A 19640-nucleotide genomic window follows, 5' to 3' on the forward strand; every position below is an offset into this window, starting at 1 on the left:
TGAAGGTGGAATAAGATTTCCTGAAAGGCATCATGCTCTTGATGTGCAGATATAAAACCTGGAAAATGTCTGTGTCTACGCTGAGAGTTTCAAATCAGCACCATGAACATCAGTTACAAACGTATACACAAAATGGTTTTGTTCCTTTGAGTTATTGTCTATTATAGTGTCCCCCATAACCTTTTTGACATAATACTCTACCAAAGTATAGTTGCAAGTTCACTCATCAAGAGAAGGAATGGAGGAATAAAGGTTTACACATGTAATGGAGGGTGACATTAAGATTGTTTAGCTCCAAAACAACATGAGAAAAGCTTCCCATCTGTTCTACAAAACAACTAAATATCTGCAAGAAGCAGAAGCACATTCCTGATTCATAAAACTAAAAGAAAAGGTGTGAAAGATACAAAGCAAACTTTAAACTGTGATTTGAAAAGTGAAAAAATTACAATATTATGTCTGCCATGAAGTATCTGTGCAAAAGCTTACATTTTGAGTGTCTGAACACATCCTGCAAAGATTCAACTCCATTCAGAGATTATACATGCACACTCTCCTTTCAGAATCTCAACACACTCCGTTCAACTCCTGTCAGAGATTGCAATCTGTTCTTCAGTTCTGAATGCTGGGATTTCAGACATTGTTTTCACAGTGGAAAGTGTGAAACTGAAAAAAAGCAACTCAGAGCACCCTGACTCATGGAGGGATGGCCGGTGCTGCAACATAATACAAGTAATCAACAGATTTCCAAATAAATTTGTTCTGATTATTTTGCATCTAATTTTTTTTCATCTAATCAATTTGTCTTATATGCAGCTCTCATAAAAGCTCCTGGTTGTTGGCGTTTACATGTCACATGATACATGGAGGCTTCTGAACCCTAATGCAAGATTATACAGTATCTTTTTGTATTCAACCTCATCTACCCTTCTTCAGCATTCATTTTTATATTCTACAGAAGTTTTGGACAGAATCAGCAAATGTGCAATTGTCACTCAAGTCTTTTCAGATTGTTTCCGTATAAGTAGCTTATTTATAGTTTTTTTAATAATCTTAATGCAAATATGGTGACATAAGTTGCTGTGGAAATGAATGGTGATATAGGGAGTTTTATTATACATGTATGGCAAGAGAGGGCATTCTAATGCAAATGTATAGTGAAGTGTGGAGATTTTATATAATATATGGTGTGAATTTTTTATTTTTATATATGATGACATAGGTAGTTTTTATGCACTTTGGGTGACATAGGAACATGATTTGGAGGAAGCTCACACCTCTAAACCAAACAATCAATAAATAAAAAAAAATGAAAAGAGATGAAAAGCTAATGCAACAGTGAAGTAGAAGCTTTGACAAAACTGAAAGTAACAATTCTTCACAAATACTTCTATTACACTAATTAAATCATTTAGTCATACAAACGCCCACAAGGATGCCACATGCTCCCACATACACACACTGACATACCTCTAATGCTTTGCGGACATCCTGCAGGGCAGCAGGGTCTAAGAAAACACCCTGGACACTGGCAGCCTTTTCCATCCCTTTCTCAGTTCTGTTTTTGCCCTTGTCTCCTGTCGGGGCTGGCTCACCGCTGTCTGGTCCACACAGAGGCTGGATCAACCCTCGGGCCACAGCATCACACAGCAGCACAAACAGAGCACGATTCCTGAGAAATACAACACAAAGAATGCTCCAAACTGACATTTTGTGGAAATATAAGGACTGAAAGTTGAGCTTGAAGGCCCAACATGTTTTTATCTTTTAGTTCTTTCTGAAAGTATAAAACTTTCCCACAGATTTGGACAGCAAATGTGAGTTTCCTTGGCCACATTGTTGCATGTGAATGTCACTGACTCCCAAAATTCACATAATTATTGCTACGCCCAAGGACAGTTTGGTCTGTTTTCATGAACATTCACAGCTTCATTCCATAGCCAAAAATAAGAGCCACACATAACCGTCTCTTATCCTCTGAGTGTGGTACAGTGCCATAGACAATGAATTTGCAAACATTTATGAATTTACAATGAACATTTACAATTTTTTAAAAGTCAACTTTGATAGTGTCTAACATGATTTTCTGAGGTGGACAAATGTAGATATTGCTGTCATCAGATGAAAAAGTAATCATTTTCAGGTTTCACCTGAGTTGAAGGACTGTGTAGTCCACTGTGGGTTAATTACTGCAGTGCTAAGGAAAGTCATTCAAAACCCACTGAGTAATTTAAAAAATGTACAGACATCACTCATCACTCCTCACAAAGGACGTATGCTTCATGTTTCTTGAAATGTTGACATTTTGTGAATGAGTTTTCATCAAACACCTGTGATATTCCAGTTAAAGCTACAATATGTAACTATTCTGCATTAAAATGTCTAAAAACAACTAAACCAATGTTATATATTTTGTTGAGTTGTGTAATGACATTATCCCAAGTGTTTCCAACAATTTTCAAACCCAGAAAAATCCATAATTTTAATCAAGGTAACGCTCTGTTTCATTTGGTCGCCTGTCAATGGCGTCACATCCCTCTACCAAAGAGTATACACGCACAAGATGCATGCGTTGGTGTTGTGGGTGTCCACCACAATGGCGTCTACAAAAGAGTATACACGTACTAGGCGTGTGGCCAAATCCAAATACGTTATTCAGCAAAGCACAAATAGTGGGTTTTTTATAAATTTTTTAAAAATTATTTATTTTCGGGAAAAAAACATGTCAAATACCAGCGTGCAGGTCGGTTACATCGCTATCTCAGTCTCTCTCCTCTGCTCCTCTGTTACGTCCATCAGCAGGTCTCAACGAGAGGAGTCACACCCCCTCGTTGCATGACGCACATTTCCTTATTTGGACATCACTCCCGGAGTTGGAAGTGTTCCCCAAAGATAAAGCTGAGCTACTGACACAAGTCGTCTATGATCTTAAGACTTGAGTTTGAGACCCAGTTTCATAAGATAGTTTTTTCATAAATACTTATTTTAAAATTTAATATCCTAAAATTAGAAGCGTAATAAAAACAAAAAGTGGACTTTTACACCTATTTCCTATTTTATTCGAATACAAATACAAATATAAATAATTTTTCTGCCCCAAAAAATACAGATACACTGCACATCCCTAACGCATACAAGATATTACGTCGGGGTTGTGATTATCCGCCAGAAACTGTCATAAATTTACTTTTCATCAGTTTTAAGACACATTTTTACAATAAACTTTTTAGATCTTGGTCGTTTTTAAGTATATATATTAACCAGATGAACAGTTTTAGACATCAGATGTCTGGATCTTAAGTTATCAGAGAAACAAGCTGAGCAAACGTTAGCAGCAGCTCAGCTAGCAGCCCCTCCCGGATGTCCTGTGCCCACTAAACAGTGTGGGAGAAACACAAACTGCTTTATTCAGTGTTTTTACTGGTTTTAATCCCCATGTGCAATTGTTTTGGAGAGGAGGAAACCTCTGCGGATAATTTGGCTCCCAGTAAAAACATCCTGAATGATGAAAACTGTAGTAATCGTAACCAGGAGAAGCTGGTAGTTTAACAATGAAGACAACAACTGCCATGATCCCATGCTACTTCACAATGTCATCAAACTCCATCTTTTGTTATTGTTTTGATTGAGAGACACCTAGCGGCAGAAATTACATTTTGTGCATTTAAGACCTGTTTATAATAACACCAACAGCACCTGCACAAAATTAGTCTTTTATTCATTCCCAGTGGAGCAGCTTGGCTCTTTTTTTTACCATTGGACTGAAATACTTGCACTTTGTAAATTGAACTTTGTAAATACTTCAGCCCAAACAGTGAAACAGTTATGGGTTGTGGGTAGGTGTCAGTACTATATGTACATGTCAACTATAAGAATAACTGTGACCTAACTACAGAAAGCAGCTCTACCCTGCAATAAAAGCGGTACTAATTTAGAGACCAGGTCTACCCAGTGTACTCTGTCTTTCGGAGCATCTCCACCAGGCTCTGGAAGGTGGGAAGGAGGCGTTGGTACTCCCCAGCTGCCAGCAAGTGGTTACTGTAGTTCCACAGGTAAATGGCTGCATTTGCCGTCACCCACGGCTCCCTGATCTCTGCTCCGAGCTCTGCTGCCCGCAAGAAGTTGGAGGTGGCGTAGGCAGACAGGGCTTGGATCCAGTCTCTAGGTAAAAGAGGTAGAGAAGTACAGTAGAGAGCACAGAATGGAAAGAGAAAGTTATGTGTGTGAGAGAGAAAGATATTGAAGATTAATGCTACTATTTTTACATACATCGTTTAATTTGCTGAATAAAAGTGGAATGCTATTAGCCAAGTTTTACTGCATGACACACATTTTATTTTTTATTCATCCAGCCACCTGTGAATCATGGCAGGGCATAAGCAGAGTAATCCAGTAGTTATACTGCGTACGTGCTGGATAAACCTTTTAAAATGATCCTGTTAAGAATCCTCCTCTGTTTTTTTATTCAACTCTGATTTCAATCCAGGGAGACTAGTTATTACTCTTTGCTTTATTATAGCACTCTTTATAAAACTAGATTATATTTTTGGTTTAGACTCCATCTGGGTTTGATGTTCATTTATGAATGGCATAATTTATGATGAGCAAGATAACCCCCCTGACTCCCACAACACTGATTCTAGAAGTATGTAGTGGTGAGGAAATAGCTAATGATGAAACAGGTGATGAAATGTGTCTGGTCCTGGAGCTTTATGGCATACACTACATTTACAACATCGTGGTCTTTATCTTTTAAAGATAATCACATCATTGATGTTTTAAACTTTGTTTCGTACCACATGAGTGGTGTGGGGATGATTTCAGATACGATGTATGGTTTTGGTAGAGGAGATGAGGAAACAAAACCTGTCTTTCCCATCAGATTTTCTGACCAGTTATGCAAATATATTCAATTTAAAAGCATATTCACTGCCTGGTTTAGAGCGCCACAGACACTGAAGCACACATATGTCGTCCCTCCACTCTAACAGAATCTATAAAAAGCCACAGTTGGGCAAGTAAAGGCTTTGTAGACTTTGTATAATGCTATATCGCAGCCTAATTTACACATTATAAATTATAAATATTATATCAACTTCAGGAAGATTTCAAACCATAAAAGACATTCTTGGGACAAACATGTTTTTTTAATAAACTGAATGAATTTGTCAAAACTGTTTATCTAATGACAGCATGCCATAACAAAGGGAAAATTAAAATTAAATAAAAATGATAAAACATTGGAGGAAACATGGGTGTTGACAGATACTTTTGCCTTTTGTTTTCTTGCTGTCTCCTATTGATGCTATTGCATATAAATAGTATAATATTTATTATAATAAATGTTACAATAGAACAAATATTCAATTGTTAAATATGGTCAGGTAAAATTTTTAAAAAAGTATCTCATACTAAACACTTTTACTTACAATGAGAAAAATGTATTAAATCAGTGATAAAATAGAATAAGAGCAGATATAGATACTGCAAATAGACAAAATATATAGAAAACAGACACAAGATCTTTATTCTAGTTTTGTGACGCTGCATGTGTGTGTGTGCTTATGCGTTTTCACCTGTAAATAATCCAGTCTGGATCCTCCTCAGACACACAAACCCCTCTCTCCTGTTGGGGGACAGCAGGGCTGTTGAGCTGCACCCCCTTGGTCTGCAGCTTTTGGATGGTAGCCTGAATAAGAGAGAGACCATTTATTTCTCAACCTCAAAAGATAATATTAAAGGTGACTTTCTATATTGACAACTCTATAATAAAAGGAGAAAAGAAGACCTCCCACTATGGGAATGGCAGTTTTCTAAAGCTGGAGCTGGAGCAGATCAAAGAAAAAAGAAATGACTTGGGAGCATTTTACTCCAGCGGCAGACATCTCAGGTAAGACATCAGGAACCTGTCTTCATCATCAGACTGAGAGGTAGATATGTTTTAATTAATTAACTATACTGAATTCTTAAAAAAAAATACCCATGTGTCATAGAACAAAGGGAGAGTTACATGAGAGGAGCACACAGAGAAGCTATAGTGTGAGTGTGTTTTGGCAAGGTCATCTAGTCACTGTGGAGAGTTATCTCCATTTTCTTCAAAGTGCTGTCAAGTTAACATCTCTATGGACTTAATAAAGACTTGGAGCTGGAGGCTTGATGGGAAGTGGGATTACACAATACGACAAGCTCATATGACAAGCACAATAATCTCTGACTCTGACCAATCAACATCTACCTCACGGGCTTGTTAAAAAACTCCCATAATGCATGTCTGCTACTGCAAGCAGTCTTGGTCTCTAATCTCATATTAAAATAAAGAGATAGCACCTCACTACAACAACATCTGCATCCAAATAACATTTGATAAAATGTGAGTTTTGTCTTCCTAATGTGTTTGTTTGTCTTATACATAAGCATCAATAATGGAAAAGGGTCATAAAAAAGGCCAGGCAGACTGAGGTTTTTGTGTCTGACTAGATTATAACTGATTATTTGCCAGAGTATGATCCTCTTATGGACAAATGTGTTGTACCTTGACAATCCTCAGAAAAAATCATTGCACTGAACTTCTGCCCTCTTTTCATCAATAATGGATTGGGATAACAAAAAAAAGACATTACAGAACAAAGTCTCTGCACTCTATATTGATAGTTTTGTTGTTTTGTCTGCAAATAGCGAGTAAACTAACCAAGTTTATAGAAGTGATGTAAAAGCAGTTTTAGTGGATTCCCACTTCAAGAACTTAAGTGTGTATGTGTGTGTTGAGTTGGAAGTATGAATTGGGGCAAATACCTCAGCACTGATGAAGTAAATTTCAGCCAAAAGGCGCAACAAGCTCCTCATGGAGCTTTGGCTTCCATCGCAACCGTGAAGACACTCTGCGCAGCTCTCTTCCTCTGAGCATCTACAGTCTGGATAAAATAGACAAAATCTTTGATATGAATTCTCTCAGTGACAGGCAATCTCCTCCTTCTTGTATTTAGTTATTTAGTTAAGTAACACTGTCACTATTACTACAACCTATCTGTGTCTTTATTGCAACACCTAAAACCAATTATACCTCATGCAAATCCGTCCATATTATATTATTGCAGATCTGACTTACACATGACCAATGAGATAAGATCATTTTATAATCCTGAAATATGAACAGAACAGTTCTATAAACTAGATTACACATCTACCTAGTATGCCTGCGTTTTGTCTTCTTATCACTATAATATCCCTCTCTCAGTTTTAAGAATATTTCTATTATTTTACAGTCAGTCTGAGGATCATTTATCATCTCACTGTCAGCCTTTGATATCTTCCATCTCCCATCATCATACAGCAAACAGAATCGACAAGCAGCTCGGCACACATCCCAAACTTCCTGTTTCCTGGCTGTCTTTACTAGTGTTGCCCACAACTTCACCCTTGAACAGCCAACAAAGAAAGAAGAGAGAGGACCAATATTATCAAAGATTCATTAGTATGTAATGCTCAATAAAAGCTTGGAGTTATAAATTCAACAAGGCATAAAAGGCTTATTATATAGGCAATTTTCCAACTGGGTTCCTGGGAAGCTTAACAACTAAAAATAATTACGAAGAAAACTTTAACCTGGAAAGAAGATAGACATAAAAAAGGCATCCAAGTGTATGCATACACATACATGTGTAGATGTGCACACACCTCTCTGTGTTGTCTGTGTTCTCTGCTTGTCTAGCCAGGTGTCCATCCACCATCTGTACAGATGCAGAGTGATGCTGAGCCTCAGCAGAGAGCTGAGCCGCTGGTCCAGATCCAACACTGCCTACAGGAACTACACAATATTTGGAGTAAAATATACATAAGTTTATTAATGCTGTTCTGCATTTCCTCCAAACACTGAATCAATAACATATTCTGGCTATTATGCATAACAAAAAGTCTAGTCATTTTGTTGCACAGCTTTAAGGCCTAACTGATAGTCTATAATTTATAGAACATGGAAAAAAATCTGCACTCATATGTATAGCTTGAGTGTAATCCTTTTGAGGAAGTTACATAATTATCCCTATTATGCCATTTCCATGTAAGCATCAGGAAACATAACAAAGGGGCTACAGGAGTAAATGGCCCATTTCCAATGCTCTCAAACAGTGATGTCACTGGCTATAGTTCTATCAGAATAGACACATTAGAGTAAACAAAAAACAAAAAAGCATGTTGCAGATTTGTATTTAGATCTGCAGTTGTGTCAGCAGCACCAGGGGCATTCAAGCATTTGTTTTAGGGATTGGATTATGAAGAGAGGTCTGTGTCTGTGACTGCAATGTTGTTAAGAAGCAAAATGCTCCAGTGCGTGCGTACTCACCCTGAGAGTTCAGATACTCATACACACACAATTACACACGCACTCATATGCACACACCTCTAATTGATGAACGTCTGCAGGACAGTAGAAAATTGCAGCAACATTACACACTGTAATTAATGAAATCTTCCAGCCTCAAGGGTTATTTGGTGTGCTGGCTTTGGAGCTCAGAACACAATGATCTGGGCGTCGCATGAGGTTTATAGGCAAAAACAAAAGTGCCTGTAGGGAGCAAAGGTTTTAACCCATGCCTGCAGAAGTCTCTCAGCTGTCAGAGGCAAGATCTTCCCTGCATCATTAGGACTGCTGAATGTTCATCTGATGCTGTGGACCAAGGAGTCTGGAATGAGTCTGAGATCAAAGGCTCTCTCCGAGCTCCGCTTCATGATCCACTGCATACAGTCAATAGGATTTCACTATGAGTAACACTGGAATACACCCTGAAGCTGTTTCTCACACACTACCTTCAGCAGCAACAAAGTTTAACACTGCCATTAAAAGACCTTTGGAATGAGACACAAATTTAGATATGATAGCACCCACGATATGACAGTGCCCACCAATTTTGCTCTGTGAAGTTCATTCAATTTAAACTCAAAATCTGCGTTTAATCTGCCTTTGTTGTATTTTTTACGAAGACTGAGGCTCCATGGCATTGAGCAGAAAGTGATGTTACTATTCTATCAGGCTGAGTCATCCATGATGGGATAACTACTGCTCATCGTTTGATGCTATAAAATAGTCAGACACTGTGTTCATTTGTTATTACTGCAGATTTTCTCTCTAAAAAGTTTTTAAAAATTTTATACAATCTATACTCATTTTTCATTAATACATTTACTTTTTCTAACTTTACTAATTCCACACTTCTCCACAGATATGTTTGTGATGTGCTCACCTGTGATTTCTCTTTCCCACCACAACTTTCGTTTTTAATATACCAGCATAATTTCCACCTGCTCTACAGAAGAACAGCAATTGTATCAACCCTAGTAAATCCAGGGAACACACAATCAGCCATAAATATCATATATGATCCTGCTTTTTGGACATTCCTTCCTTAAATGTCCATGAATAAAGAAGAGAAGGTGCACTTCTCTGCAATCAGATTGTGTCTGAGATACGAGGGAAACTGACATTCAGGCTGATGCGCCTGTTTGATAAATGAAATGCATCACTCCTCATGTAGAAGGCAAAGAGGCAAAAGGCTTTGTAAATGTGGACATTTGTTTTATATCTATTTATAAGTCAGAGATGTGTTAAGAGCACACCATTGTGTCTAAGTGAAATCTGTACCTTTGGAGGTGTTGTCCGCATCCAGCACCATCTGGAAATAAGCAGGGGCCAAGAGTAGACCTACATCCACCAGGATGGGACGACTGTCTGTATTATCTTCAGGCTTGAGGTCCCTAGCCTGACAGAAAGAGAGAGAAGGTTTGGATTTCAGCGTTAACTTGTAGCTGTAGGCTACACTCTCAGGCACACTAAGATTCCAGGTGAAGCACCATACATTCAAAAAGACTGGTAACAATATTCTAAAGTTAAATGATTTTAATCTCATCGCACAACAATTACACTTACTGAATTCTTGTCTCATTAAAGCTGCACACAATTGTTTTAATTAACTTCAATACCCTGAAATCATACAACAACTCAGTTTTGAGGAATAGGAGGCTTTTTTCCTTCACTGTACTTATCGGCGATTGTAACTGATAAGCCAAGTTTCTTCTAACATAAAAAACTTGCCTTGCGCAGCTTTAAAGAACCATTATGTTTTGAATTGTTAGACTGTGACACAGAAGTGCTGAGAACCTGCTGCATAAGCATAGCCGCTTTATCCTCGGTCTGGGAGGGTGTTTGGTAGAGGGTCCCTCTGAGCTGCAGGAGGCGGAAAGCTGACGACAGGCTTTCCTGTTGTGTCCCATTATCCAACAGCATGGCTTTCTGAAGGTGAGTCAACGAAGCCTCAAGGCGTCCCTCCTCCTCTTCAATCACTGCCAACTCTGAGTGGACCTGACAGCGTGTTTCCAACAACATGCTGTTGATAATAACACATAAACATTTCCAGCATAAAATAACACATTATGACAGTACAAAAATCACACTACAGGACAAACACAAGGGATGTTCCTGTAGGTTCATAAGTGTGTACTATGATACAACCAAAACAACCAAACATATGTTCACTAAAGTGCAGATACAACAAAAATAGTGAAAAGTCCTAAGAAATGCACACATAACCCTGACTATTGATGAATTTAAAGAAGCTGGAAACCTTTGTGTGTCTTCCAGTATTTGGGCCACTCTGAGCAAAGGTGTCTTAATGCGTCTCCTGAGGTTGTGCTGTAAGAGGGGTAGGCAGAAACTCCACTGGGTAGCACACACTGCCTGCACGGCCCGGGGATCTCCCTCTCTCACTGCAGTCTGCAGCCACTGATCCAGCTTTCCTATCTCCTTCAGCCGGGCCTGTGGGATAACAACTACAGATTGAGAATGTCTCTTGTAGTATTGATAAGACAAAACACTTCTATCACTTGGATTGAATTGGGCTGAATAGGTTGTGCCAATCCTTAAATGTGACAGCTTTCTTGCAAAGTACGATATGGCATCAAATGAGATGGCATATGATGGAGCACCTCCACGCTGGCTTTGGAATAGTCATTCATCTTCGCCTCTTTCTTCAGGAGGTTGATTTCACAGTTGATACACTCCATTATTATGCGTTGGCCAATACTCTAAAAAGAGAAATACACATGTGAACAGTTCAAAAGTTTCAAAAGTTAGTGTTCAGCAGTGTATGGAAGAGAGGATGACACATATACAAACAGTTAGCCATGTTTGACAGCCAATCAAATCTTGTACATGCGATGTTGCTACTTGTGTAATAATTTCACTTGATTCATTAAGAAAATAAGAGCAATAAAAAGGGCAAAATTCTAAGAAAAAATCCACAACCTTCCAGTAAAAAAAAAAAGTTCAGCTCTTGGATTTGTGCTCAGCTAATTAATCTAATGTATTGTCAAGGGCCTACCTAAGAGAAGATGTCAAAATCCATTCATAAATATGTAAAGATACAGAAAGGAGCTTTGCTACTGCCTGAGGTTTTAAGAGAGTAGCGGACACTCACAGCCTCTTCCACCGACTTGAGCTCTTTCAAACAGTCGGCAGCTACTTTCTGATGTTTCGCTTGCAAGGCCAGCAGAGCCAACTCCAGGAGGAAGGAAACTCTGCAAATCCCAGATAAAACCTAATGTATACAATTCACAATACTTCAGAACAGTAATCTGAGCCATGTACTGTCCCCGGGATATCCATGTGTGGTTTTACAGCAGTGGGAGATTTATGAAGAGGACAGGGAGCAAGAAAGGTGTTGGATGGGAGATTTAATCAGGACATTCTGGGTCACAGACCTGTCGGCTGGTTGGATGGGTGTAATCTGTAGAGAAATCGAATTCACAGGCATAGACGATGCTTTTGTGCAATCCACCAGGAGATGGAAAATCTCCTCAAGCTTGTCCGAATCCTTTTTTGCAAGCTCATCCTCTTTTATTTCTTCCAACCCACTACAAACAGGAAAACGTGTTTGCGCACATTAATATACACATACATATACATACATTTATGTGTCCAAGAATACACATGCATCTGTTTTTCACCCCCCCCCCCCCACCCCCCTTTAATATACTCACACCAAACAGCACATAAACCTTAGGCAAAATAACCTATATGATGCTGATGACGGTTGGGTCAGACTGAGTCATGCTGTCGACGTTTATGGCTGAGCTTAAGAGCCATAAGGGGCTCTGACATGTTGAGTACATGCCTGCAGAAAGGGGGTGGGGGCTGGGACTGAGCTTGTGTAATGCCACACCAGAAGCTATTGTATACAAGTAAAGTACGCAGGCAGCTTGATTAATCGGCCCACTATAGGATGCCACAGGCTGAACTGAGAGCCAGTGGATCACTAATTATTAATTAATTAATTATTAAATTAAGTCCTGTAGCTTAAAAAACAGAGCAAATATAAAAACAAATACAGAATGGTAGACTTGAAAATTTTTGGACAAGTAATAACCTTGCAATGACCATCAACAAGGTCATAATTGCTAAAGTTTATGACTCAATTTGCCTCTACTTCATTCTAAAGAAGAAAAGATAAAGCAAACTCTTTCAAACATAATTTTGCCTCCCTAGTTGTTCAAATGTTTTCTCAAAGATTGTTACATTGTTAAAGCAGATCAAGGGCATCCTTCCCTGGACAATTAGAACTACAATGTGTTTATTTTAGATTGAGTTGCACCAACAAAGATTAATTTAAACTAAGATCAGTTCTACTAGGTTTAAAATGAGTAAATCCAGATTTAAAATTAAGCAGAGCAAATTAAAAACTAATCTCTGTTAAGTAAATCCAAGTTTATTGATGTAAACTGATATTAAATAGACTTTGATCAATATGGAGATGCTTGCTTACCCAAATTAGACAATAAAAAATAATTTGTGTGCTGTCAGGACATAGTAAGTATAAAAGAAGGGGGAAACCATGGCATAAAATCTCAAGGCTACCAGGAGTTGGAGCAATAGTGCTACAGCTGCATTTCTGTCACTGCCATGTTTAGTTGATCCAATCTTCCTGTTCAGCTTCATAACAGTTTCCTTGCCGAATTGGTACCTTGAGAGAAATTCAGCAGCAATTGGGTTGAATCTGTCCCTTAACTTTCTTCGAGAACTAGATTATTTTGCTCAATCCATCTCAAAAAGGCAGCCATAAAAGTTCAACCTCCTCGAGCGTAGATTTAAAGTTAATATTGGATCACATTTTAAATTGGTGTTTAAAGTTTTGGTGCAACAGAATTTAATTTAATCTAGGTTAAGAGCAAAAACTAAACTGAGGTTTGAAGAGAGGTTTAACTTGAATCTTTGTTCATTTTAAGTTTTAAAGTTTGGTGTGACATAAAGTTAAACAATGATTTAATCAGGTTTAAAAATGAATCCTTGTTGGTGCAACACAGCCTTAACTATGAATACATGGAATGAGCTGTCATCATTACAGAAAACAAAAGCAATGCTCTCTGCAAAATTAACCCTGCAGCACTTTTAGCGCAATAAAACATGTAAAAATGAAAAGGTGTAGAAAAAACTAAACATTTAATGAAATGAAACACAAAAACTCTCCTTACCTTTTAAATTGCTGTATTTTGTAAATGATCGCCAAGGTAGTACACTGCCTGCTCATTTCAAGGAGGATATCATTCTCAGACAGCTTGTGTTGTACCTAAGGAGAAAGGGGAAAAGTCAGAACTCATACTTTATTCTTTTTCCTAAAATGTTTCACTAAAAGCCTACTGTCTTCAACATTAAGTTGAAATTGCATTAAAAATAGTTAGCAAATATTTATTGTCCAGGATAGCGTTATAGGTAAAGTCAGGACTCTGGTTACATAATCTACTGAGAATTCATTGTACACCTTGTTGTTAGTTAAGTATAATGTTTGGACTACTTTCATAAAGTCTTACCAAGTTTTAGTTTTAGGTATTCAGATACACCGAAGGATAAAATTCTCATTCGTGGGTTCAGATCATTTTCCTCAATCTTATACTAAAAATACATCTCAAAACTCACTGAATTATCTCAAACGTAGCGCTTCAAACAAGGCTGTTTTTCTTACCTTCAAAAAGTTCTCACTTGATATGTTAACTCCCAAAAGGAATCCTATTACAAAATTCTTAAAATTTTTTCATTTTAGTATGTAGCAAAAAACACTGTTTACCAGCAAGGTAAAGAGTTTTGGATAAAGATGTGGAGTATGTGTCTTGATGAATTCTTCTGTCACTTTGGCAAAACTTCCAGCATCCTCCATTTTCCCAGAGTCCACAAGACTTTCAATCAGGTGCCTGAACAGAAGCAGACAGCAAACTCCAACATTTACTGGGATATTTCCATAATATATGGAGATGTGAGTCAATTTTAAGGATTTTTAAGGATTTTATTGAAGTAGTTCCAAGAAGAATATTTTTATATATCTTAAAATGTGTCTGGAAGGAATCTTTAAGCTTGTGTTTTGTTTTTGTTACACTGTGTCTATATGGTCTTTTTCAGTTTGAGCTGCTGTTAAACTGCATTGCATTATAGTTAACAATGTTTCAAATATTTTTTAATATATTTCAAGCCTTCATTACAGTGACAGTGGAGAGATTGGACAGGAAATGAAGGAGAGAAAGATGGGGGGGTAACATGCATCAAAGGTCTGCTGCCGGAATCGAACCGTGCACGCTGTTACGTGGCATGTGTCTTAACCAGTAGGTAACTGGGGCATGCCATGCTGCAAATATTTTGATTACGTCAGTCAGTTATTTCAGTCAGTCAGTCATTCACCATGCTATTCATTATTGTAGTGGCACAGTGAGTTTTGAAAGGAAGCCGTGCATCTTGGCCATCGTATCTTAAATGGATGACATTCAGCTATGATTTTGGTTATGCCACAAATTCCTAATCCAATTAGTACCCTGACTATCACTGGCTTTATACTAAACATGCATGATCCATTATGTCCTCCGAACAAAGACGAACTAACATTTAGGCCTATGGTACCATGGGAGAACATGAGAAGATAACTTACATTAGAACACGTTCTCCACTCCATAGAGGAGAATAAGGCAGCCAATTAACTTGGGAGCCAGAAAGCTGTGGTCACACATGAACTGCTTTTTAATTAGCTCTGTACGTCATCCCCATGAAAGCAGCATGAGACTTGGGGGGCACTGCGGGGTCACTTACATCATGAGTTCAGCCCTCCAGCTGTGGTCCTGGTCTGCCACCTCCTCCAGACTCTGGACCACCTGCCTGAGGGAGGAAACAAGGTGCAGGCACCGCCCTGGCTGCAGGAGAGGACGCACTGTCTGGAAGTACAGCACGGAGGCATTGAAAACCATGAAGTGGTATCTGCAAGAAACAAACCGCATACAGAACAAGTTAACAGAGAACACTGCATTATTTATACGATGCACACGCAAGCCATTTCCTCTCTCAGTACAACTCAATTCAGACCAAGTGTCATCTCTGAACACAAAAGTCCTGTGAATTGTAAATGAGTGTGGATTTACCACCGTCCAATGAGCCACAGGAGAGCACCTCGTATCAGCCATTCTATGTGAAATAAGTGATTTTTATGAATTCAAAGCGCTGTTTTAGAGAAAACTGTGTGAACAGAGAGAGTGCTTCTAATTTATTCACCAGAGAGCGTGTTGTGCATTAGTCTGGGCTGGATGGATTAGATATGTATTCCCTTTGCTGTTAATTGGGTTGCTCATTCAGCCCCTTTATTGACAGGTTATGAGTTCATTAGCGAAAAGATTCAGTGCTGATTGCTTGCAAAGGCTAAGCCTATATTTCAAAACACATCTTTCAGAACAAGAAACATGGGAATGTATGTTATATGATTCATTTTATTACATCTATATTTATTACCCTTTTCACCCTGCTCACAGAGACTTCCAGTCAGCTGTTAGAATGTAGAAGAATACATGCTGCAGATCAGCCAGTTGTGAATAATGGGTCGGGGTGAAGTATGAAGAATTGTTTTATATTTCAAATCAAACATTCATATCCCAAAATAATCTAGCAGCAGGCTGAACCCTCATAACCTATTTCAGCTTAAAGGCATTCCCTGATGTGAACATATTACTTTGATTATGTTTTACAGTTGCACCTGAGCACTGGTTTTGCCAAGCGATATCAGAGATGATAAACTGAACATAGTACAAATTAAGTCAACTTTCCTGACACTGAAAGCCAAACATGCTTCTAAAAGATAACATACCTTGGCTCATGCTTTGAAATTTCAATTGCTTTAAGAAAATACAACACAGCTTCCTCAAAGTCCTCCTAAAATAGAAAATAATGCAAAAAGGGTGAGTGAAAACTTGTCACATCATATAAACATACAAAGATTAGACAATGAAGGCCTCAGTTTGACAAAAGGCAAAGACAATCTTTAAAGTGCTCTAAACTATGAAAAGAAAAAGGGCAATGATGTGCCTTTCATACTGAATAAGAGATAGTGAAACCACAAGTGCTTGTTTACGAAGCTGGGGCAACTGCTCCATTTTTAGTCTAAATAAGTACAGTATATCTCTACAGTAACTATGTGTGTGTGTGTGTGTGTGTGTGTGTGTGTGTATGTGTGCTTCACTGGCACAGAAACACAAACACACACAACCCCCTCGAGGAAATGTGTCCAATTTACTGTCCTCACCACACTCCCAGTGGCCGGCGGAGTCTTCTGCTGACCCTGGCAGAGGTAGGCTCGACACATAAATTGATTGGCTGGCGGATTCCCTTCAAAGTACATCTTTAGACACGCTGCGCTTATCTCCAAACAACCCAGCTGAAACACAGAAAAAGAGACATACAGAGGCCAACCAAAATAAATATTTCAACCTTATTTCATCAGCACTTTCCTTAGTTTGATGCATTATTAAAACTAGTCAGATGTGACTAAATGTATGTGTGATGCACATTTATACAAATGACAAAAAAAAGTCTAATCTCATTGTTACTTTTTATTCAAGGAATTGCAGAACAGTCAGGGAAGATGATCCTGTAACAGAAAGTTTACCTGTATACTGTATGCTTTTAATCATGTTATAATTCAGTTAAACTAGTAAAACTTAGTTTTACAGTAATGAACTCGGCATCACTGTGATTTTTTATGTGACTGGAATATTCATGTTTCTCTAGAAAACAGAAGCACACTGTGATGTAGTCCTACTGAGGATGCAGACTAATTCAGCATTCACTTAAGCCTCAGACTTCAAGGCAAGCTGCATTTTCACTGAAAACTCGCTGTATGATATAGACGAAAGAACAAATCACATTACGGAATAGCACTGTGTTTCATTATTCAAATATGTTTCCCTTGCCCTAGGACAGTTCGGTCTATATTAGTGAATATTCATTACTATTCCCCTCTGGGAGAATAGTTAGATTTAGCTAACAAAAGTTACTGTACTAAAACAATGAAAAATTAAATCTATGATCAGACTTTGCTCTGTAGAGGTTTTATTTCCACGCTTTACTGATTTGGTCTCACGTCAACTAACAACCACAAAAGTCCTGCTTTATTCAGTAAAACCCAATAAATCCCCTCTACATGCCAATAATGTCAGGAATTATTCAGCAATCTCCGCAGAACATGACGCTCGCATGTCTTCACAGCAGCAGATATTCACTGTGCTAATAGGAGTGAATTCTATTCTTCCCAGTCAGATGCATATCTTTTATTCTTGGGGGCTGCTTATAGCATCATGTCTTATGCGACATCTCAGCAGTCACGAAATCCTCACAACATGAAAACACTCCTCATAGTACTTGGAGGGCATGGCTGCAGGCATATTCCTTCTCATATCAGTCATTCATTCAAGGATTGCAGCATCAGAGTCTAATGCTGACTCCTCATCTGAGTCTGATACTGACTCTGGGCCAATGTGTAGGCTTACATTGGCTGCCCTTAATGTACGTCCACAGATGCTTCAGTATGAACCTTGTGACAGAATTTACAGCAGACTATCATTTATACTGGAGCATATATAGTAACTGAATTCCTTTCCATTGACTAGTATACAGAAGAGCTTGGCAAACATATCTGGAATGGTATAGACACTGGAATTCTGAATGTACATACGTTATATTCATTATGACTACAGCTGTCATTCCCTTAACATTGTGATTTGTACTAATCAAAGCCTAAAAAGGCCTGAAAACCTTTCTATTCGGGGAGGCTTTTTCATCTTAACTCTTATTATTTTCTTTATGTTGTATGTTTTTAATGCTGTAATGCTTGAACTTTGATGCTTGAACTGCCTTGAGGACATAAAGTGTTGGATGGCGCAAAACTACCTTAAGCTGAATGAAGGCAAGTCTGAAGTTGTCCTATTTGGCCCCCTTGACTCCATCAAAGTAATTACCAACAGTAATGGCAACCTGTCCACCTTTGTCAGACCTCATGTCAAAAACCTTGGTGTGATATTTGATTCCGTCTTTAAGTTTGACAAGCAAGTTAATGCAGTAGTGACAGACAGTTTTTTCCAGCTTCTTACTATTGCCAAAATCAAGCCATTTCTTGAGAGATCTCAAGAAAGTCATCCACACCTTTATAACCTCCAGCCTGGACTACTGCAACTCCCTGTATACTGGGATTAGTCAGTCGTCCCTGTCCCACCTGCAGCCAGGCTCCTGACAGGTACCCAGAAGAGGGACCATATTACCTCCATACAGTATTGTGACTTTTATTATTCTACTTCAGGGATAATTTTAGACTGACATTATTTCTAAGAAACCACTGTCTTAGAAAACACAGTAAGTATGCCCTGTCCTTAACCATACACTTGACTCAACTGACTCAGAGCCTGCTATCCAGGAGCTGCCACTTATGACCTCAATAAAAACTGTCTAAAATCCTGCCTACGATCGTGCTGACATGTTGACCAGGTCTACACACCTGTAGGCCTACGTTACCTGTAGTGCTGCTTCCGCGCACAGGACGTACAACTCTGGGGCATTACGTGGAATTCGTCCGCTGCTTCCAGCTGCTCTCATCTCCGTGATCAAACTGTACGCTGACTGCAGAGCTCCAGAGTCTGCAAAAAATACATAAAAACAGTGAAGGAATACGTTTACCACTCTTTATAGCTGTAACTGCCCCTAAAACATGACAAACCTTGTTGCTCATTGGCCTTGGTGAGATACTGACGTATATCCAGGTCCATGTCGGTTGAAAGTTAACGTTATCCCATTAAAACTGTACAGGTATGTGTAACTAGCCAAACAACAAAATACGAAATTGTTAAACCGTTAGAAAAACAAGTCTGGTCATTAACTCAGGTGTTGAGGTAAATATGCCAGTAGTTAGTTTCAACAACCAAATACGTCAACAGAAATGCTAAGAGTTTGGTTTAGCATATCCCACCATCCGCGTTTGTAGTTAGGGAGCGTTACTTAGCAACCGGAGAGAAGGTTTGAACTACGGTAAACGAAAAGGTACAAAAGGGTTTGACACTCTCATTTAGTCCAATGCATATACTTATCTATCTATCTATCTATCTATCTATCTATCTATCTATCTATCTATCTATCTATTTATCCCCTCCTCCCACACTCCATCTCATTCTTTCTGTGAATGTGTATATGTGTGTGTGTGTGTGTGTGTGTGTGTGTGTGTGTGTGTGTGTGTGTGATGTGTGTGTGTGGCAGCGTGCACATGACACACAAACATACACACACATGCATACAAAAAGCACTTCTTCAT

At 38.6% G+C, this 19640-nt stretch overlaps 1 protein-coding gene across 4 annotated transcripts in view; it reads right to left on the minus strand.

Annotated features, from left to right (window-relative positions):
• LOC122996977 (cilia- and flagella-associated protein 46) overlaps positions 1-19343 on the minus strand; it is a 57641-nt gene extending 38298 nt beyond the window's left edge. For all 4 annotated transcript variants that reach the window (XM_044372830.1, XM_044372827.1, XM_044372829.1 and 1 more), the window contains exons 1-19: positions 19053-19343; positions 18851-18972; positions 16590-16721; positions 16155-16219; positions 15113-15277; positions 14106-14229; positions 13516-13610; positions 11749-11901; positions 11466-11565; positions 10975-11073; positions 10614-10804; positions 10151-10376; positions 9635-9752; positions 7675-7804; positions 7291-7415; positions 6793-6911; positions 5577-5689; positions 3949-4161; positions 1471-1672 (exon numbers count right to left, since the gene is read on the minus strand). In XM_044372830.1, coding sequence (XP_044228765.1) covers positions 1471-1672; positions 3949-4161; positions 5577-5689; positions 6793-6911; positions 7291-7415; positions 7675-7804; positions 9635-9752; positions 10151-10376; positions 10614-10804; positions 10975-11073; positions 11466-11565; positions 11749-11901; positions 13516-13610; positions 14106-14229; positions 15113-15277; positions 16155-16219; positions 16590-16721; positions 18851-18972; positions 19053-19101 — 2541 coding nt within the window. In that variant the 5' untranslated portion in view covers positions 19102-19343. The remainder of the gene's footprint in view (positions 1-1470; positions 1673-3948; positions 4162-5576; positions 5690-6792; positions 6912-7290; positions 7416-7674; positions 7805-9634; positions 9753-10150; positions 10377-10613; positions 10805-10974; positions 11074-11465; positions 11566-11748; positions 11902-13515; positions 13611-14105; positions 14230-15112; positions 15278-16154; positions 16220-16589; positions 16722-18850; positions 18973-19052) is intronic.
• Positions 19344-19640: the final 297 nt, after the last annotated feature.

Source organism: Thunnus albacares, chromosome 14 (assembly GCF_914725855.1).
Source record: "Thunnus albacares chromosome 14, fThuAlb1.1, whole genome shotgun sequence".
NCBI classification, from domain to species: Eukaryota; Metazoa; Chordata; class Actinopteri; order Scombriformes; family Scombridae; genus Thunnus; species Thunnus albacares.